This window comes from Bombyx mori, chromosome 23 (assembly GCF_030269925.1).
Source record: "Bombyx mori chromosome 23, ASM3026992v2".
Classification (NCBI taxonomy): Eukaryota; Metazoa; Arthropoda; class Insecta; order Lepidoptera; family Bombycidae; genus Bombyx; species Bombyx mori.
In genome coordinates this window covers 18,471,480-18,494,308 of record NC_085129.1, presented here as the reverse complement: position 1 = coordinate 18,494,308, position 22,829 = coordinate 18,471,480, and the positions used below count along the sequence as shown (strand labels likewise).

At 39.1% G+C, this 22,829-nt stretch overlaps 2 protein-coding genes and 1 long non-coding RNA gene across 3 annotated transcripts in view; 1 reads left to right on the top strand and 2 right to left on the bottom strand.

The window, feature by feature from the left end:
• Positions 1-516: 516 nt before the first annotated feature.
• Positions 517-5,841, bottom strand: LOC105842276 (arginine-hydroxylase NDUFAF5, mitochondrial). Its single transcript, XM_038019504.2, has 6 exons — positions 5,014-5,841; positions 3,726-3,877; positions 3,119-3,226; positions 2,598-2,743; positions 1,706-1,889; positions 517-732 (listed from the first exon to the last, which is right to left on the bottom strand). Exons 1-6 carry the CDS (start codon positions 5,312-5,314, stop codon positions 535-537), a joined length of 1,089 nt encoding a protein of 362 aa, XP_037875432.1. The 5' UTR covers positions 5,315-5,841; the 3' UTR covers positions 517-534.
• Positions 5,842-8,405: 2,564 nt separating this feature from the next.
• LOC101741223 (uncharacterized) overlaps positions 8,406-22,829 on the top strand; it is a 152,218-nt gene continuing 137,794 nt past the window's right edge. Inside the window, exon 1 of the mRNA XM_038019503.2 lies at positions 8,406-8,961. The gene's annotated coding sequence lies outside the window, so the exon portion shown is untranslated. The remainder of the gene's footprint in view (positions 8,962-22,829) is intronic.
• On the bottom strand, positions 9,387-12,592 carry LOC134201142 (uncharacterized). Its single transcript, XR_009976346.1, has 2 exons — positions 12,084-12,592; positions 9,387-9,505 (listed from the first exon to the last, which is right to left on the bottom strand). It is a non-coding gene; the product is annotated as an uncharacterized LOC134201142 (long non-coding RNA).

The following is a 22,829-nucleotide window of genomic DNA, read 5'->3' as shown; positions in this document are numbered from 1 at the left end:
ATATAACTTTTTTGTTACAATCTATATTTCGAATTTTGATTATTTTTCCGGTACAGACTTGAATCACGATTAAATCAACTGCAGCTCATTAAAAACTGTTACATGTCCGATCATCAGTTAACAATAGTGCTACGTGCGAATTTTTTAACGTTCTCGATAGCGTAAAATTTAACTCAAATTTGTATGTAAATTGGTATGAATTTGTATTTTTACTGGTGGTAGGACCACTTGTGAGTTCTCACGGGTAGGTACCACCGCCCTGCCTATTTCTGCCGTCAAGCAGTAATGCGTTTCGGTTTGAAGGGTGGGGCAGCCGTTGTAACTATACTGAGACCTTAGAACTTATATCTCAAGGTGGGTGGCGCATTTACGTTGTAGATGTCTATGGGCTCCAGTAACCACTTAACAACAGGTGGGCTGTGAGCTCAACCACCCATCTAAGTAATAAATAAAATAACAGCGCCCCTAGCGGCAAACGAAGGCACTAAGCGTACACAAATAAAATTGAACACGCAATGTTTTTATTCAATTTATTTATTTATTATCATCATCATCAACTTTAATCGTGGTTGTCTTCTGTAATATCTCGTCGATTTTGTGCAGATCCTTCAGAGAAACCTGTCCCGAGCCGCGCTGGATCGGAGCCGGCTGGGAGGGGTCAGGCTTCCAGCCGACGAAATTGATAATCTCGAACGTAGCCGGGACTCCCCTGGAACCCCTCTCGGGGAAGTCCTGTCAAATCAATATTAAATTTGACAAAACTGCGAAGTCGTCGTGGCCTAAAGGATAAGACGTCCGGTGCATTCGTATCTAGCGACGCAACGGTGTTCGAATCCCGCAGGCGGTTATGTACCAATAATCTTTCCAATGAAATACGTACTTAACAAATGTTCACGATTGACTTCCACGGTGAAGGAATAACATCGTGTTGTAAAAATCAAACCCGCAAAATTATAATTTGCGTAATCACTACTGATAGGGACGTCTTGTGAGTCCGCGCGTGTAGATACCACCGCCCTGCCTATTTCTGCCGTGAAGCAGTCATGCGTTTCGGTTTGAAGAGGGTAGCTGTTATACTGTTAAAAGTAAGAACTTAGCACTCATATCTCAAGGTGGGTGGCGGCATTTACGTTGTAGATGTCTATGGGCACAAGTAACCACTTAAGCTCGTCTAACCATCTAGGTAAAAAAAAACGCAGTCTGCATCTTCTGATGCAGATGTCCACTAGTCAAGTTTTTTTCGTGAGCACTAAGCATCGTAGCGGATGAGGATCAATTCCGGCATTCAGGACTTTTTGGAGGAACCCGAGAAGCTACGTTCGAAGCTATTTAGTCTCATTTTCACTTATACACCATTACAGATGGCTATAATAAGCCAGCATTAATATACGTTTAAACCTCAAAGAAACATTATACAATAAAACAATTCGGCGAACTCCGCTCCTCGCGTTCCTGCCAAACAGCCTAGTACGTATACTAGTATCTAGTACCATACTAGTTTTTTTTTATTGCCCTTGTAGGCAGACGAGCATACGGCCCACCTGATGGTGAGTGGTTACCGTCGCCCATGGACTTCAGCAATGCCAGGGGCAGAACCAAGCCGCTGCTTACCGCTTAATACTATAATTATAATAGTATCTAGTACCATACTAGTATCTAATACCATACTAGTATCTAGTACCATACTAGCATCAAAACCACGCACCTTCCCGTACATCTGGTCGTATATGGCGGCGGCAGCGAACTGCACGTCCCGGGGCAGATGTCCCGAACGATTGTGGGCTGCGTTGCTCTCGCCAGCCAACCTTAGGTCGCGCATCAACTCAAAGGCACTGGGGTACCAAATCGTCATTTTGTCTATGTCCACTGTTTGCAACGTAAAACCAGCACTGGAAGAAAAACATATGTAATGCTCTCAGAGTGCTCGAAGAGAGGTCGAGATAACACAATATCATGAGGATGAAAGTCATGAATGCAAGTGGTCACGACCTTCAGAGACGAATAGCTAGACTGGAGGAGAAGAGTACTTATATCAGATCCGGACATGGGATCTCGATTTATATAAAATCTACTCTTGTGGTAATATGGTGGGTAGTTCATTTTCATTATTTAACATTGTTTTTTTTTTAAATTAAAATACTATACATATTCAAAATTGATGGGAATAAAGTAATAGTATAGAAATTAATTTTTGAATATTAAAACAATATACATCAATAGAACGGACAATTTCGAGTGATGAATACAAATCCAAATTTTTGCCGCCCCAGAACAACTTGGCGTCGCTCGATGGAGCAGGAGCTAGGGGTCTTGGGCATGACGCGGGAGGAACTAGAACAAACTGCCCAAAACCGATGCAAATGGAAAAATTTGATTCGAGCCCTACACCCCAGCAGAGGGCAATAGGAAGGAATGATGATGATGATGATTATCCTTGAACTGAATTTAATTACAACTGCATCCTATAATACTTGAACCTAAAGCGTATCCTCGAGGCTAACAGTGTAACACCAAAAAACATACAACACTTATACTCAACACACCAAAAAATAATTAATATATCCTTCAGTTTAATTATTAAGCTTTATCACACGCACGCATTGAGCAAACCCCCAATGTCCGTGGGTCTGGTAAACGGTGATATATGAGGAGAAACCCCTCCTCTCCGCTCCAAGTCCGACAGTTGGAGCGCCTGACGCAGCTCCATCAGAGTGTCTCCACCGAAGGTGCAAGCCAGCAACACCTGAACGAGACAAGCATAATTTTGACGAGAATTGTCATTAAGATAAGATTGAATAAAATAAGATTGTAAGTTGTAATAGAAAACAAAATAAGACCTTACAATTATTATACTTGTGTGACAAATACAATAATTAGTAAAAATTATTTTACTTATCACAAAATTGCTGTCGAAATTTTTCACTTCTTTGTTACTCCTATGGTAAGGGCTAGAAAAAGTCTGTCACCTGAGACCATATACAGTATAAAATTCTGGGCAGTTTGATAAATCATTTGAAATAATTTCGTAAGTTCCTTTTTATTATCACACCATTCATTCTATTTATCTTTCTTAGAAAAACAAACCAGTAGAGTAAAACTAAAAAAGTAGAAAACTCACACCATCAGGTTTGAGGCATTTCATTATCCTGTCAAAGAGTCCTGGAAGGTCGTTCACCCAGTGGAAGGTAAGCGATGAAACCAGCAGATCAACGCTGTCGTCTGGTAACTGGAAATAAAAAGGAAAACGATCAATTTAGTGACTTGAAAATTTGTAGTCTCTTTAATAACTTCAGGCTTATGGCTATTTTCTTCTTCATGACTGACTCAGAGGCACAATCGTTGAGTAATTGACAGCACCTGAAATATTGCTTACCATATTGGGCAAACATTATGTTAAGAACTGATTCGTATAATATTTATATACATTTTTAATATATATATTATGTATATAAATTTGTAGAGGAATTTCTCACACAGGATTAGGTGATAGTATATGATTTGTCTTAGACTTTTTATTATTAATTTACATATTTTACGTTTTCAAAAATCAGCCATGGTGGTCATTGTCTAGTGCCATTATTGGTGGATTGGATGGCACTTCTCACTACTTCTCTTTGCATTCTCACAATCTACATTTTATCTGTTCTCACTATCCCATACATGACCGTCCTCAATCTCAAAAACCTTACAACATAACACGAATAGCAATGAAGATTCATACTCACTTCAAAATTTTCCTCATCCATTATCATCTTTTCATATTGAACGCCCTCACCAACTATTGCCTTATCGAGATGAGTTCTGGATGTGTCACACAGTGTCACCTTCTCCACGCTGTCCGGCAGGAAATGCCGTGATACATATCCACGAGAGGCTCCTGACATATACCAACAAAAAATACTGTGGAAACATAATAAACTTTTTTTTATTGCCCTTGTAGGCAGACTTGTAACATACGGCCCACCTGATGATGAGTGGTTACTGTCGCCCATGGACTTCAGCAATGCCAGGGACAGAGCCAGGCCGCTGCCTACCACTTAATACTCTCCACAAGCCTCATTTGAAGAAGGATGTGTCATATCGCTCGGAAAACACCATGGAGGGGAGCTCATCCCAAAGTTCAGTACTGTTTGTCACTGTCTGACACTGTCTGAGACTATTCCGGGAGACAGAACTGCAATGAACTTCTAAGTAAACGAATTATAAATAGCACTGCTCATATACTTTTGTATGCTTTTGTAATCATATCAAGGGGTGAAAGAAAGGCTTAAGCGAGATTTTTGGGACACAACTTTATAGGAGAACCATTTAAAGTTTAAAAGTTGGAAAATATATCATAAAGAAAACTCTCGAGCGTATTTCAATGGGGTAAACTTAATTGAGGTTCAATTAAAAACATCAAATTGTCAATTGTATACCAAATAAACTGATTTTAATTACATAGATAAATGTCACTTTTTAAGCAACGTTGTTCAAGCCACATAACCTTTCACACCTAGATACTCTCATCATGCTATTATTGTTAAAATTAAAATGGCTAAAAAATAACTATAAATAGTTAAATCCAATTCTTGGAGCATTATTACCTTTATTACTATTATCATTATTACCACCTGCTGGTAAGTACATAATTGCTGTAATTAATGCTGCTGGAGTTCTCTTTTTTCCTACCTATTCTAGTAACCTCGCGGGGTTATTTTAGATTCACCAAACTAGTAGGTGAGCTCACGGGGCTCAAACCTTACGACCTAACACGAACACGAACCCTAGCAAGAGCCGTGCTTCGCAGAATCTACCACCGGATCGGAAACGCGACTCACTGAGAAGATCCGGCGAGAAACTCGGTAGGCTGTGTCTGAGGGTTAATTTACTCGTCGAGCCCTTCGTCGCATTCGACGGGTTCGACGAGAATGATGACCGGTGCTGGAGATCGATCATGATTCTCACCAATCAGGTGTTGGAGCAGCACAATGAGCCTCTAATGGAATAAAGAAACGAAAACATTTACATTACCCAGTTCTACAGCGTTTTTGAACGTTCTTTTAATGTCGAATATTTTGTCAGCTGTCCGCCAACCAATTTCTTCTTTAACGTATTCAGACAAGTGGTATTCGTCGTTACAGGCTGCTCTTTCTCTTTGTATCATCTTAGTTTTCCTATCAAATATATTCATCGTTCGGTATATAGAACTTGCAGTCTTTTGTTTTGCTGCATACGAACTATTTTGAACGATGTTTCGTATATCTGCCTGTATATTTTTTGCATTCGATCCCAATAAAGAACGACGTAAACTTAGATACTGTAAGTAACGCATTTTTATTCGCTTTATTACTCTTTTCCCAAATAAATTTAATTATTATTAATTGTTAGGTACTAATTCAGATTCATTTTTAATTTTTATACTGTAAATTCAGTAGAAATTCTAGGTTATGTTTTCAATTTTGGACACTGATGACATTTTCTTTTTTTTAGATTCGTTCAATGAATAGACAAAAAGAAGAAAACCTATACAGCCTATTGAAGGAATATACAGAGAGTTCAATAGATTTTTTGAAGAATCTTAAAAACTACATTAAGCGAACTTGTTTCAAAACATCAAAGCCGTCAGGATATTGGAGGCATTTAACACATTCATATTTTATAATCATTTATTTGAACTCAGTTTCAGCCCAAACATTACGATTTAATGATACAGCACAGAAGTTTTCAATTTTTGAAAATTAAACCGTGTCATTTAATCAGAATGTCGTTTTTGAGACACTGTTTCTCAGTACCTATCATTCTTATTTTCTTGAAACTAATTAATACCAAATTTTTGGTTTATTTAGGGAATCCCCTACACAACTAAAACTTTATGAAGCTGAAAACAGCTGCATTCACGAATTTTTCTTTATTTTCTAGACAGGGGCGACTAAAGCGGCATCTCTGTGCAAAACATTGAACCTGACCTCGGTTTGCTTCGAGTTCAATATATTTTTATTCGATAGATGGCAGTACATCATGAACAGAAATAAATAATTTTATTAAATGCAAATCAGCATAGCTCGTACGCGGATCTTTACCACGATATGAAGTTCGACTGAGAAAACGGCGCGACACGAAAACTCTTGTCGTGGCCGCCAATATCTACATACCCGATCCTGTGAACCAAATGGTAAACAATCGACTTGGCCCTAAGCACGTCGTTTCGGATCCTCCCGATCCACTATCGTTGCTTTTAGATACCCCAAGCACCGATCACCGTGCTGGTCGAACCCGTCGCTTGCGACGAAGGGCTCGGCGAATAAATTAACCCACAGACATAGTCCACTGAATTTTTTCGCCGTATCTTCTCAGTGGGTCGCGCTTCCGATTTCCGATCCTGTGGTAGATTCAGCGAAGCTCTGCTCTTGCTAAGGCTAGTGTTAGCAACGTCTCCAGGTTACAGCCCCGTGAGCTCACCTACTCGATCGGTGAATCTAGCATGACCCCTTGAGGTCACTAGAATAGGTAGGAAAGAAAAGGTCGCAGCCCGCACAACAATAGAACCGAGTGATTTGTTTATTTCGCAATATTTCTAGTCAATTAAGCGAAAATGGTAAAGAAATCTAATCACACCTGAAACCCGATACGTTGCGAGTTATGATATTTGTACGATATTGAAAAATCCTTCAATTATGATAAAAGTGTACATGATGAATGAAAGGCGGATGAAAGGCGATTGCATGCAGCAGAGATCCGAATGTTGCGATGGATGGGTGGAGTAACGAGAATGGACAGAATACGAAATGAATATGTTGGAGGAAGTCTGAAAGTGGCACCTGTGACAGAGAAGCTGAGGAGTGCACGTTTGGGATGGTATGGACATGTGATGAGACGAAATGAAAATGAGGTTGTTAAGAGAGTGTTAACTATGAATGTGGAAGGATTTAGAGGAAGAGGTAGACCTAAGAAGAAATGGATGGATTGTGTGAAAGACGATATCGGTAGGAGGGGAGTGAGCGAAGAAATGGTATATGATAGAAGAGTATGGAAGGAGAAAACATGTTGCGCCGACCCCAGGTGACTGGGAGAAGGGCAGGATAATGATGATGAATGATGAAAAGTGTAATTTTCTTTTACTTCATTTTTTCCCTATCTAATCGCTGGTAGCTTTAAGGGGCTATTCTAGCATCGCATGGTTTGGTAGGCGAGTTCATTCGAATTTGCTAACATAAACCCTAGGAAGAGCCTTGGCCTCAATGCCAAAGATAGTTATTGACGATCAGATTATATCACTTCTATGGTCATAGGTGTTGAAAACTTTCTAAAACAGCTGCTACCCGTTAAAAGGTTGAGCTTATTCAAGCAGTTTTATTCCGTTACAAAGGATCCCGAGCCGCAAGGCCTACAGCGGTGTATGGAATCATTTCACGTTGTACGTTTTGCCGCTGGCCATCAAACTCTTTGTATTAAGTTAAGTTAAAAAGGGACTCTTGAATTGTTTTTCTAAAAATTTATCGTTCAAAGGGATGTTCAAAACAGATTCTTTGGGTTTTAATGTTGTTAAAAAAAAGAAAAATGTGCCTTATTTTTTTTCTTCTAAATCAAGCATACACAGACAAAACATTAGTCACATGAATGTTTGCCGGTAGTAGGAGTTGAGTGCACAACCCTCGAACCCTCTAGGGAGCTAACTGCTGCCAGTTAGTATTATCTTTTTATTTAACCATATCGTTTGCGACTTTAGCTATGTTTTCGATACAAGAATTAATTAAGGTCATCTTTTTAAGTTCTGCTCATGCCGCCACTATTCTTATTTATAAGTAAAGTTAAGCCTTAATGGCACTTAAATAATTAAGCAGCTCTGTTTCTTTATTAAAGAGCGACATTACGACATAAGATATAGTGTATTTAGGACTGAACGAGTTACCTAATTGAAATTAAACATTATGTACATATACTAAACAGCCTATTGATGGATTTTATAAAAATCTAGGAAACAACGACTTTGTGATTTGTAAACATTCTGTGGAGTCGTAATAGGATTAACATATCAAATAATTAACTTCATTTACACTTTAACCGGTAGCAAATACAGTATGGAATTGAAACACTAATAAGATTCAATTCGCGCAAGCGTACACCCTGTATTTGTTCGAAAGAATTATGAAAAAAAGCTGAAAAGAGACAGACTGTATCATTTTTATACGTCCAATATTGAAAGGTCGTACATTCAGGTGAAATCGCTGTGTTACAACCTACCTTTCGATTAAGCGCGTAGTACGATCGAAAAGCTGTACCTTCGAAAAAAAAAACAATTAAAAATGAACTTAAACCCATGCGCTGTACAGTAAAAAATTCTTGTAATGTTTTGACGCTTCGAGTTGACCACCATTTAAAAAGATGGCTGCCGTAATGGTGCGAGTGGTGCGACATCTATGTTAGATTTAGTATCACGGCGAACGTGTATGAGGGCGGACACGTTCTGTGTTTCGATACGTAGATATGTTTTTAACCTTTGTATAAATGAAAGTATTCCACAAAAAAATTCGTTACAAACAGCCGCGAAAAACGCTTATGCAATCCGATATCTGGTGTTTAGTATAGGTCCCGTTCATTTAAAAAATATATTAATGCATTTAACACGCTGCCCGCAATCTTCTGTTTGAATTGTCGACTGTGTTGTTGGGATCGATTTTTACGTGTTATTAATGAAATTACTAAGGTGTTCGAGAGTATTACGCCACAAACAACGTGAGAGAGACTCACTTTATCCGATTCGCGAAACCAGAAGATCTCGTGCCCTCGTTATAATCGATATAAGTTAATAAAAAATGCATATTTTTGCTATGGTTTCATAAATGTACGCGGTCAATACACATCTTTCGGATTTATATCATTTAGTATTCTATATTGTCGCGTCTTATTAGTGTGTGATATGTTATTTCTGTGATCTTGTGATAATACTGAACATCGTATTACGTGAAACTTCAGAAATTGGTGAGTAAACAACTATGTGATGTAATAAACATAAAAAATACTTCGATTTTGTCACCTTATTTTTTTTCCGCGAAAATTAAGTACCTATCAGCGTAATTTTGTTTCAATACATGCCTTATTTTGACATTTCAGTTTACAAACTCATGAAATTTGATATAAATTGGCGTCGTGTGCCAATGTCAAAAACATAGTTAAAATTAAGTTTCCGAAATAATATTTGTTATGTTTTTTCGGTAATTTTGTAATAAATTACAGAGAATTTGGCACAAGACAGCGGGCGGTATATTGTTAATTTCGTTGAACGACGATCACCATTCACATGGACCGTATGTTTGCCTGCTTTCGATTGCAATAAGAGAAATAAAACACAAACCTAGCTGATATAGTTTCTAAACAGTAATTACGTAAAGATTAAAACAGTAAAATGTGGAACTTTTACGTTTATTTATTGTATCCATCACATTTTGATTAGAGAAACGTAATTTGATTCAGCTGATGCACTGTGTGTTGATTAACACGAACATAAATGATCCAAATGATGATTCTAAATGGAAATAAAGTAATGTATATAATCACACCCTTATGTACCCTTATAAAAGTAACATAATGAAGACCGCATATTGGGGCAATCCAATGATAACCTGTCATCAGATAAGAGAATATTCTAGACTGAGTAATATTATTTGGGAAATAATCAACCGTCTATTATAATCCTTTTGCCCATAATGTGGTTAATAACATTGAGTATGCATTAAATTGTTGGTTGTGTGGTTTGTGACTTACTCAGTTACCTTATCAAAGTTTTAACTTAAAGCAATTACTAAAATAGAAATAATAAGAGCACATATTATTAGTTTAACAACTTTGAGAAGTCGTTACAATTTTCATAGTCTTAAATGGATGTCTATCTTAATTAAAGCCCATTTAACTATGGGTTATAAGAACACAAGTCTTGCTTATTACTTCAGACGGCCTTAAATTACTGCCGCTGGTATATTAGACATTTCTTTTATCATAAATTAGCAGGTTCCCTTCTCTTCATTGTATTTTGTCAAGTTCATTTTACATTTAAGTAAATTCTTTGTTGCCTTATGACTTATTTAAGCTTTAATATGTGAAACGTGACAAAATCTAGTTCTTTCGTGTTACTGTAAAGTAGCTGACGAGTAGGTCCTATGTGTCTCTAAGAAAGCCAAAGCTTCTGCGTACGAGTTTAGTTATGTTGACAAAGTTGGTAATATACATTAATGGTATCGTATGATGATAATGGTTTTGAGGTTGATACCTGTAAAACTCTCTAAAATAGCCTAGAAACATTGCTTTATAGCTTATGATGATTGATAACACACAATTGTGAACTATGTCTACACATGCTTAAAATTAAAAAATCCCAGAATATAAATAGTCTTTAGGGCTTTTCATGAGGGCATGTGTATGTTCATCAGTACTTCTGTGTTGCTCTCCTATTTTAAATTATCCTTCTCTAATTTTACTCATGGTAGGATAGAAAAGTGTACATTGGATTAACTGTCTTAAATATATGTGTCACACATAATTTATGAAGTTCGATTCGATGGTTAGAAAGTTTCGATACTATTATCATTTCCAACTTCATGTCAATTCTTGTTTTAAACCATTTGTAATAATCTTATGATAATATCCATAAATCTTATGAGTTAAATATTTTAAAGAAATTGATATTTCGTTTCCTACAATTGCTGCAATCGTTTTAAATAAAAAAAATCTAGCTGTAAGTTTTAGTATTCCTTATTATAAAACATATAATGAAATAGATGAATCATTTTCGAATAACTAAAGAGTAGTTTGTACTGAACAATGCAACAACAACTCGACTTTAAAGAATTAACTTATCAGAAAACGCAGTGCACAGTATTACAACTCAAACTTTATTGGCTTATTGTGTGTATGGACAGAGATTGGTGCTTGCCGTTTTTTGGCACAGTGTTTATCATCAGAGGTGCTATTAGAAATTATTTCAGAACAAATCATTTACAATGTGTTTCAAGTATAATTTTTTTATTGCGCTTGTAGGCATACAAGCATACCGCCCAACTGACGGTGAAACGTTACCGTCGCCCATGGACGTCAGCAATGTCAGGGGCGGAGCTAAACCGCCGCCTACTTTTAAAGTCACCATAAAATCGGACTCCGGGATGAACACACCGAGTCTCTGATTCTGTACTCATTGGCATTGGGGACAACCCATTATTATCATGGAAGGTTTTGCTTGTTTTTTTTTGTTATTCTCGAAGATTCGCTTGTAAATTAACATACAAAGTATAAGGCTGTGTGATTACTATAAAATTCGCGAGTATTTTAATGCGACTCGCATAACTAACTGGTGGAACAAAACAAGTTTAAGGCGCATTTGAGCCGTGAGTATCGAGTTACGAACGTGTTCTACCGGCTTTCTTGCAAAACGAAAATCTAGACTGGGTTTGTTTTCTATGAGATAATAATTAGCTTATTATTAAATGATGATAACCGAAGCCCGAAGACATGATAATCGACAAATTTTGTTGATATCTGTTGAGCTTTGAGCAACCGTGAACATGGATCGTGTAACGTGGATATAGTTTTCAGGTATTGTGATGGATACGTGGCGTACTTAGAAAGGGGTATAGTATATAATGAATTTAAGAAGACTAATTATCACAATTCAAATTCGGATAAAAAAATATATCTATATTTCCTAGATGGGTAGAAGAGCTTACGGCCCAGCTGTTGCTAAGTTGTTGCCGGAGCCCATAGACATCAACAACAACTGATCACACTTCAAACCGCAAAAGCATTACTGTTTCACGGCAGAAATAGGCAGGTTCGCGGTATATACCCGTGTGAGCTCACAATACTTTTTTTTATCGCCCTTGTAGGCAGACGAGCATATGGCTCATCTGATGATGAGTGGTTATCGTCGCCCATGGACTTCAGCAATGCCAGGGGCAGAGTCAAGCCGCTGCACGCTTTACCACCAGTAATTAAAAAAATTACAAATTACAAACCCGCAAGGTTTGATTTTTATTACACGATGTTATTCCGTGAACGTAGAGGTCATTTTTGAACATTTAATATGCACGTATTTCATTAGAAATAATCGATACCTGTTTGCGGGATTCGAACACCGGCACGGTCGCATCAGTCGATACGAATACACCGGGCGTCTTATCCTTTAGGCCACGACGACTTGTGATCGTAATGAACATGCCGAAATTAACCGGAGTTATAAATTAAATTATTATTACCGCGAAACAAACGTTCATCCTGGCTTGTGTACATTTAATTTTGTCATATTTCATGTTTTGATGTTTACGACCTTTTTTTTTTTTTTAATGGCGACCTGTCGATACTTTCAGCAATTTCTGCCAGTGCCGTGTTATAGCTACACATGGAACATTGTCGAGTTATTTAAACACACTTTATATTATGAAAAGTATCCAATTTTGACAATAATAATGGTGCCTGGGACTTACTTTACGATCTTTGTTGGCGGGAAAGCGAACTGTCAAACTGAGTGATTTTTTTTTTCTTTTTAAATGAAGTGACATAGAATAACTGTGTCATTATGATGACTTGTTAACCGCTCAACCTTTGTTTAAACCCTACCGGTTTGCTGGTAGCCTGAGAGGCTATTCCAGTTACCTGCGGAAGGGTAGGTGAGCTCACGGGCTCAACCCAAGAGCATTTGCCAACGCTAGCCCTAGCAAGAGCAATGCTTCGCACAATCTACCGCCGGATCGGAATGGCAACCCACTGAGAATACATTTGTAAAACCGTACAACGATAGGCAAAAGAGTAAAGGAGATCTATAAAACATATCCGGGTTCTCCGAAAAAGCTTAACAATGAAACTTTGAGTAAACTCTGATAATTTTAATGAGAGCCTCTTCGGTTTCGTCTAAACCTTCACACATGTTGTGGTATATTAAGTATTATCCATTTCATCATTTTATACCGAAAAATTAATTTCATGAGAATACGTTCCGTTTCACTTTTTATACAACAACAAGAAACGAACAGCCATTTTACGTTATTTATAAGGCTGTATGGTCTGTTTTTCTTATGTTTGCATATCCAATGAACGAATCAAACAATATTTATATTAGGCTTTTTGGCGGGAGCGCGAGAAGCGAATATGCTTGAATTTTATTTTTTTAATTCAATGTTTTGTTCAAGTTTGAACTTCTAATCACGGTGGTTTGTGAAATGTTTAGCTCATCTGAGAATGTACAAATCTGGGTAAATGAAACAAAACCATTGGACTTGGCGTCTCGAGATCTCTCTTAGAAGTGCACTGAAAATTAAGTAAATAACCACCATTTTATCGACTGTATTTCATACGGAACATCATCTCTTTTCATTTAATTTCATCTCATTTTATTAAAGTCTTAAATTAATAATCATTATCAACTTCATCTCATTTCGCTTCGCATCATTTTATAACTAACATCTATTTTATAATCGAAGATCTTTATATACACTGGCAATAATGATCTCACGAGAAACGAATTGCCATATTTAAAAAAACCAGGAAAATGAAACCATGGAACCACGCGGTTCGTGAGTTAGTTTTATCATCTGCGCCATTTAAAAAAAATGTTTTGTTACATCAGAAATCCACCTGGTCATCGACGAGTCGTCGGTCGGGCGTCCTTGGTGTGTAGTATTGACCGCGAGAACCCCCCTACTCTGACCGACCACTTATCTTGGGCGCATATAGCCCTAAAAACATCCCTAGACCCGTGTTCTGCTCCCAACATCTGCAGACCCGAATACCCCTCGCTATCTCTGGGCGCGGAAACCTCGCTTGAGGCTCGTCCACGTGCCCAAAATAAATAATAATAGAAACCCATCTAACATTTCGTTTCGCACGAAAGCTAAATATGTATCGAAATAAGATCAAATTCGTATTTCTGTGAACGCATTACTCGTAGGCGTGTTACTTGAACGCTTCCATTGGAGCGCGCTTCGGATTTCAATGCAGGGTGCGTTCGTGTTCCACATTCGAAAATTCGAACACCCAGTTACGATTTCGACTGAAAAAAAATTGTAGACAAGCTATAGTAATCTATAGATAAAACTAGAAATTAGGGAGGGTAGATGCAAGGAGCAACATCTCAGTGTATTAACAAGTATCGGCTGAAAGGGAGTCAATGAAGGTGGCGCCACAGTGGCAAGTGAAAGAATTAAAAAAAAAGCGCCATAAACTACTTCACTTCACTTCACTCCGCCGAAAGGAAGCCAATGAAGGTGGCGCCACAGTAGCAAGTGGAAGAATTTAAAAAAAAGCGCCATAAACTACTTCACTTCACTTCGACCCGGCACGCTTCAGTCTGTTTAAAACTGCTACATTCATATCATTTCCGCTTCCTACACTAGCGCAAAAAATAGCTAGCTGTTTTTCATTTATGGGAGAGATGTGCTCCGCACTAAACGCTTCACTTTCCCACCTTTGCCTTTTAAAGAGTTCTGTCTCAGGCGAGGTTCGGACGTGGGTAGTTGAGCGACAGGAGGTTTTAGTCCTCGCACCACCCTCAGTAGAGGGCGGAATTCCGGCGATTTCCTTATGAAAAAAAACTTGTTTTTCATAAATTTATCGTTCAAGGTTCACTTGCAATTGAGGTCGTCAGCGCAAAAGTGGCCTAACTCAAAATTTTTTGTATTGCAATTTGCAATTTATTTAAAACTTGACCCAACATCAGCCAATCCCTAGTTTCACCCATCGATAGCAGATGCCTTTGTAAACATTATTTTTGCGCTTATTGTTTTTGCCTACGAAGCAGTGTAAAAGTAAATTCAAACCTCATTATTTCCACAGTAACTATGGTAAGCTTAGGCCATTTTTGCGCTGACGGCCTTAATTAAAGATGAAAAAACATGTTTTTTTTTTGTGGAAGAACTACTGATGCCCCGCAGACTTTTCCGCTTTCCCCAGGACTGATGGGCGAGCACAGGCTTGATCAGGACAAGCGTTTCCGATTTTCTGTTTATCACCTTGGTAATTAGCATGATGGAAATCTCGTTGTTGATAAACTATCCTTCTGTCCTCTTCGATCTCTTCGATTACGATGAAGAGTTCGATGAGCGAACTAACCCATAGACACAGCCCACTGAGGCTCTCGCCGGATCTTCTCAGTGGGTCGCCTTTCCGACCCGGTAGTAGATACTGCGAAGCACTGCTCTTGCTCTTGCTAGGGCTAGTGTTAGCAATTCTCTCAGGTTGAGTTCGTGAGCTCATTCCAGGCGTAGCTGGAATAGCCTCATAGGCTCCAACGATCAGGTAGGGAAAAAGTGCAATTAGCTATTTGTGCGGTTCTAAGGCGAGTCATCTAAAGCGAACCGCTGTAGTGGTAGGATGAAGTCGTCGCGGCCTAAAGGATGAGACGTCCGGTTGACCGTGCCGCGTTTATTCTCGGTAGACTCTACCCCATGATCTGTAAGCGGAGTAAAATGTCCCTTCGGAACAAGGTGACACTTTACAAAATTTGCATAAGGCCCGTCATGACTTACGCGAGTGTGGTGTTCGCTCACGCGGCCCTCCAATCTCTACAATCCCGCTTTTGCAGGTTAGCCGTTGGAGCTCCGTGGTTCGTGTTGCCGCCGCTGACTACTCCCCGAATCCTGATCACGCAGGAGCCAGTCACCGTCAACGCCCTAGACACGTCCTTCCGGATCCATCAGATCCATTAACCTTTGCATTAGACGCCTTCAGCTCTAACACTAGGAGCAGGCTTAGGGACCCCGGTAACCGTACTCGTCGAACTCGACAAAGAGTTCGCCGTGCAACCTAACCCATGAATCAGCTAGCTGAGTTTCTCGCCGGATAAACTATCCTTCTGTCCTCTTCGATCTCTTCGATCTCTTCGATTACGATGAAGAGTTCGATGAGCGAACTAACCCATAGACACAGCCCACTGAGGCTCTCGCCGGATCTTCTCAGCGGATCGCGATTCCGATCCGGTAGTAGATTCATTCGCGAAGCAGCTGCTCTTGAGCTGTTAGGTCTCCTTCGGAGGCGCTCGGGTAGCTGTTAGCAAATCCCACCCCTCCTGGCTGAGCCTTTGCTCGCCCACCTGTCCTGGTGAAACTGGAAAGGCCTCCGGGCCACCAGTAATCCCTCAATCATAAAAGATGTCCGGTGCATACGTATCTTGCAATGCTTCGGTGTTCGAATCCTGCTAGCAAGTACCAATTTTTCTAATGAAATACGTACTTAATGGCTAAGGAAAAAAAAGCACCACGTCTTATCAGCAAAGCGTTACGTGTGAAATGTAATAATCAGAAGCGGCCTTATCAAATAGGTTAACAGGTTATAAATATTTGTCATTAATACATATGAGTAGTCATGTGATATGTCATCGAAATGATTATTAACGAATAAGTCATTTATGTTTGAAATGATTGAAAGTTAATGACGTAATGATACTTCTTATAATATATAGGCATGTCGGCGCGCGCCAGGGATGGCTAAGCGGTAGTTTCCGTCATCACTCGTATTTGGTTGAACTCAGTTTATAAAAAGTCAATAAAACCTTTTGAATAATAATTATTGAAACTCAACACACACAACTTTCACAATGACAGGGTAAACCGACAGTTTCGTTCCACATACCGACAGACCGACTGACTGACTGTCTGACACGGAATGCCACGACTCTGTCCACATACCGCCATTTTATACTGTGGCGTTACGGAGTCTACCCTACATTTTGTGATATTTATCAAAACAACATTTCATCATTTAAAATAATAGTCAAAACAACGTCTTAATATTACTAAAAGTCGTTAACCACGACAGGCATTTTTTTTTTACATTTCATTAATAGACTTTTTATTTTCTAATGTCTGAGTTAATTCGCCTAAATATATTTGCATTGAACTGTTGAAAAAATGACAATGATTATTAAAAAAAATAATTTCGTAACTTAACGTACATTATCTTTCGGATGGTTTTCTTTCGGTATAAGTACTTAAACAACCTATTTCCATCTATTTTAGATTTAATTTCCATTCTCGTCCAGTCTCGTACAATGGAGCCCTGTGATTACTGTAATTTAGCTCGGTCTTTCTCTAAACAATTACACCACTAACTGTCTATACGTTCCCCCTGGAAAACGAACTGTGTTTTAGTATTCACTACATACACTGCGATATACATAGAAAAGATTAAGAATTTACACTTGTAAACAAACAACCGGTAGTGGTGGTTTACTGGTGGTAATACCTCTCGTGAGTCCGGGCGGGTAGGTACCACCGCCCTGCCTATTTCTGCCGTGAAGCAGTAATGCGTTTCGGTTTGAAAGACGGGGCAGCCGCTGTAACTATACTTGAGACCTTAGAACTTATATCTCAAGGTTGTTGGCGCATTTACGTCGTAGACGTCTATGGGCTCCAGTAACCACTTAACAACAAGTGGGCTGTGAGCTTGTCCACCCATCATCATAATCGGTTGCTCTTGGCAGAGCAGTCGTGGTCATGTGGAATTCTTGCTCATTAAAGCCTTAACAGATGTTTTCCACAGTTTGCGAACCGAGGCCCGGCGCACACACTCGTTAAGTGGGGTTTCAGTAAGGTCTTTCACCTGATCAGTCCAACGCATGGAGATTCGTCCACGAGATCTCTTACCATTAACCCTACCCTGAACAACAAGTTTCTCGATAGACCTGTCCACCCATCTAAGCATTAAAAACAAAAAAAAAAACAGACTTAGCCGGGATGCATACTGTCCGGCAGACTTTTCTAGCGAGCTTTCGAAAAGTACGACTCGTTCTTGCAAAAGTCTAAATAAACACACCTTTGAGGCACGTATAGATATTATGTGCCGATAAAACTTCTATACATGTCATTAGTGTCTTATTTGTAATGCCTTTTTTTAATTGCTTAGATGGCTGGACGAGCTCACGGCTCACCCGATGTTCAATGGTTACCGGAGCCCATAGACATCTACAACATAAATTTCGCCACCCACCTTGAGTTCTAAGGTCTCACTATAGTTAAAACGACTGCCCTGCCCTTCAAACTGAAACGCATTACTGCTTCACGGCAGAAATAGGCAGGGTGATGGTACCTACCCGCGCGGACTCACAAGAAGTCTTATAACCAGTAAAATCTTATGACTTCAATCTTTATTGATTAGTAGTAGTATTAGGCTGTGTACTTTGCTTTTAAGTTACTATTTTAAAAACAATATGAATCTTTATATTATGTTTCGTTTATACTCTTTCGTTTTATTATTTCCGACATTTAAAAAAAATTTATCTATGTATGTATAAGTATATATTTCTTCTGTGCGTGAGTTTGTCACTGAACTCTACGGGTCTATAAACGGATGGACCGATTTTAATGAAATTTTCTGTGTACCTTCAGGTGGATTCGAGAATGGTTTAGATTTACAAATCAGCCCGGCAGATGGTGCTGCCCTCGGTATCTATGTTATTTATATTTCCTAGAAATAATTTATTTGGCAAAATAACGTTTACCGGGCCAGCTAGTATGAATGTATTACGTTACTTGGAAATTAAGCATTTTCGTTTGAATACAACATTAATTTGCTCGTATTATGATTTTAAACCTTTAAACGTATTTACATGTTCTGTAAATGACGTACTGTTGACGCAACGGCTTGATGTAGGTCTGTATCGTGCGTGGTACAAGTTACAAGCTTCTACAGACTACAAGCAATGATCTTCAAGTCGGCGGGTGATTTCCGCACGGGTAGGTACCACAACCTTCCTATTTCTGCCGTGAAGCAGTAGTGCTTTTTGGTTTGAAGGGCAGGGCAGCCGTTGTACTGTTAAAACTGAGACCTTACAACTCTTGTCTCGAGGTAAATGGCGGCAGTTGTAAATGTCTATGGGCTCCGGTAACCACTTAACGCCAAGTGGGCCGTGAGTTTGTCCACACACCTAAGCTATAAAAAAGCGACAATTGGAATCTTGTTTAAAATATCTTCCGTTGTACGATAGTTAGCGTTAGATGATGAACAGGAGCCAGCCAAAACAATAGATGGCCCAATTTTAAATGTATCCTAGCTCTTGGGCTATATATGTATAGGTTTTGTGCTCCATCGCATTTCTGGTACTGTCCGTTAACTTTGTCGTAGTTTACGAATGCACTTCAATAATCGCCTAAACGTCATGCTTGCTTATTTTCCTACCTATTGGCTGGTAGCCTAGGGAACTTATCTAGCTACGCCCGGATGGGTAGGTGGGTTCAACCTGAGAGAATTTGCTATCTCTAGAGAGCAGTGCTTCGTAGAATTTACCACCGGATCGCGAACGCGGCCCACCGAGAAGATCCGGCAACAATAGCACTTGCTTGCGTTCTTTCTCTGCACAATATTCTAGTTTCGTTTTTATTTTCAAAACGCTACATCTCGTAAACTGAGCCGGTGTCGCTTAAGCAGAAACGTCAACAGTACTCATCATGTCATTGTGCCTCTTTACAGTAACACTTTTGAAACACTAGCCGGAGGGCTCAGCGTTTCACTCTGACCGACCTTTGTGCTCTGTTTATAAAGGAGACATCAAGAATGTTCAACTACATACGCCGACTCGAATTTGTAGAAGAATAGTTTCGGAAACACGTTTAAAGTTAGCTCAGAGTGCCGAGTAATTTGACTACGGCGAGCCGCTTGAATTATTTACGGTCTGTGTGATTAGTGCGAGTTTTTTAACGTTCTCGATAGCGTTAAAGTTAACTCAAATTTGTATGCAACTGGAACAGCGCCCCTAGCGGCAAACGTAGACAAACGTTCCAACTCCACACAAATTTGAGTTAACTTGTACGCTATCGAGAACGTTAAGAAACTCGCACTGAGCTCGCTGGTCGCAGGGAATAGGGCGGCGCGGAACTTCTGCTGCAAACATGGGCGCTGTTCGCAACAAGTCACTTTCGATTTATCAGCTTAACTGTCAACCCTAGAGATCGTCTCGACTGATTGTGAGTGGTTCATCCACTCCCATGTATTCCTAAGCCTACTGAATTTCTCGCCGAATCTCCTAAATGGGTTGCGTTTCCGATACGGTGGTAGATGCTGCGAAGCACTGCTCTTGCTAGTGTTAGCAAATTCGTCAGGTTAGAGCCTCGTGAGCTCACCTACTCGCTCGGTGAAGCTGGCACAACCCCTCAAGGCTACCAACAAAGGTAGGAGATTTTTTATATATATATATTAAAAAAGACATGCCCGCTGAGTTTCTTGCCAATTCTTCTCAGGACGGAGGCTAGTTCTTGTAAATTGGCGGTAGTTCTTTTGACGTTCAACAAGTATGTACTTTCATTTATGTTGAATTTTTTTTTTTATTTGATTTGATTTCTACTGAAGTATCAACCACGTAATAGTATTAGCTATAGTATAGTATTATTACTGGTTGTAGGACCTCTTGTGAGTCCGCACGGGTAGGTACCACCACCCTACCTACTTCTGCCGTGAAGCAGTAATGCGTTTCGGTTTGAAGGGCGGGGCAGCCGTTGTTAACTATTGACATTGTAACTTGAGACCTTAGAACTTATATCTCAAGATGGGTGGCGCATTTACGTTGTAGATGTCTATGGGCTCCAGTAACCACTTAACACCAGGTTGGCTGTGAGCCCGTCCACCCATCAAAGCAATTTTTTTTTATCATTAACATAAAATTATAAAAAAAAAATGTGGTTGTTAAATTGTTTTTTTGGCCACACGAACATCTGCTCTTCGCTGAGGGCTATCTCTGATCTCTCTCGTAAATTCTTATCTGAACTATTCAATAAAGGCTATTTGATTTCATCAATGATCTTCCAGAACAGTTGCAGGAGAATTGCGGTGCGAAATAACTTGATACTGTCAAAACCGAACTTAACTGACGCGTTGTACCGACCAGAGAATAGCAATATGCACGGCTCGAATGAGGCATATTACTCGAATAACGACCTCAATATTGAAGCTTTATTATCCTTTTCAAAGTATCTGTGTTGATAGCACACAAGCGTGCGAGGGACTCAATCGAGTTATAAAATGTTTATGGCACGTACCTATTATGTTTTAACGGGGTATTTTATTCGTTGGAAACGCATTGCCCTACTTTCCCGTATGATATAAATGTGTTTGTCTGATTTGCCTTTGCAAGGGTAGGCACTAGACAGCGTTTCGACTAACATCTTCGGCCGCAGAGTCCTGCGCGTACTACGTGCTTACCAGACTCGGGATCGCTTATGGGGCCCCGCCCCCTGCTCGAAAAATAACCTGGCTTATTAACCTACCGTGGATTGAAGCTGTGACCGCAGAGACGTGAGAATTGTGTTTCATAATCGCATTCCCCAAACCGGAACATCATTGAGACCAGTTCCGCGAAGCTGTAGCAATGAAGAAACCAACTAAGTAAAAGAAGAATCTATATATTAATACGTAAAGCAAAAACTTTGTACCCCTTTTTACGAAAATTGAGCGGACGGAGGAGTATGAAATTTCCCACGCTTATAGAGAATATAGAGAAGGAGTGCAGAATGTTAAATTATTTTTTAATTATGCATAAAAAATACATTAAATCAATAAATAAAAGACATTACACACACTTGCATGTATTTGACACACACACACGCATGCATACTATTTGTTTAATGTCAAACTTTTCTTATTGTATAAATGTTGTATAATTATAGTCTGTGGTCAAATTGAGAATAGATTTGATGTTGTTTGTCTTTACTAATATTTGTCTAAAGTGTAGTCTTGGCGAAATCTTTGATTATAGAAGTATAATAGTCTTTGACAATAGAATCACAACAGTGTACAAACTTATAATTTCAATTAATTATAGTCGAATTTCGACTACTGCGGGGGAACCACTAGATTAAAAAAAAAAACAGTCGAATTGAGAACCTCCTCCTTTTTTGAAGTCGCTTAAAAATCGCATCGACAAATGCAGTTTTGCAGCTTAATACCGCATAATATAATGCGGACAGGAGGTAAAGAGGTCACAGCGGAACTGTAGGGCCCTCGACGCTGTACAGGTGTACTAGTGATGTGACTATCGATTGTCGATGAACTTTAAAAATACAATTCGATTCCAGTTTTTTTTACGTGAGACTCGTGCCTTGACTATTGATAGATGCCTTCCGCGCAGTTTTTTCAGGTTTTCAGAGTAAGACATTTCAATACTATTGCGACTTTGGCCTGTCGCATGGAAGACACCTTTTTGATACCAATGTGTTTAGTGCGAATTTTTTAACTTCTCAATCGCGTAAAAGTTAACTCAAATTTGTATGGAGTTGGAACAGCGCCCCTAGCGGCAAACGAAAGGAAGCTGTTCCAACTCTATACGAATTTTAGGACTAAGCCCAAAGACGAGTGATCGTCCTTCAATTAAAAAAAATGCCAATTTTATACCTGTTATTTAGAAATGTCACAGCTGAGAGGTACACAAGTTTGTCCTTTTCACGAATTAATCGCATGATCGATAATCGTTTGATATTTTATTCGAAAAACAATTGAATTGAGTATGTCATTAAAGAAACAGCTGGTTTGATCTTGTATATTAAAATAAGTATACTGTTGATAGGAATTAAAAAGAAAATGTTTTATAGTGACATTTGTAAGCCATAATGAGAACAAGATCGCATACACATATAGAATAGAAAAATGTTAATTCAAATATAAACACTAAACCTTTGCTGGGCATTAAGAGTGGATGTCTTTAATTACTTTCATTAATTTCCCCCAAAGCAATTGTCAATAGTCTTGACATCGTCGTCGTCGTGGCCTAAAGGATAAGACGTCCGGTGCATTCGTATCTAGCGATGCACCGGTGTTCGAATCCCGCAGGCGGGTACCAATTTTTCCAATGAAATACGTACTTAACAAAATGTTCACGATTGACT

What these genes read in the sequence shown, in the direction of transcription:
- LOC105842276 (XM_038019504.2), bottom strand. Translation starts at nt 5,314, where the DNA reads ATGCGTTACTTACAGTATCTAAGTTTACGTCGTTCTTTATTGGGATCG. An exon ending in TGGATGAGGAAAATTTTGAA is followed by an intron (nt 3,227 to 3,725) that starts GTGAGTATGAAT and finishes TTTTATTTCCAG; the next exon opens with TTACCAGACGACAGCGTTGA. An exon ending in AATGCCTCAAACCTGATGGT is followed by an intron (nt 2,744 to 3,118) that starts GTGAGTTTTCTA and finishes TGTCTCGTTCAG; the next exon opens with GTGTTGCTGGCTTGCACCTT.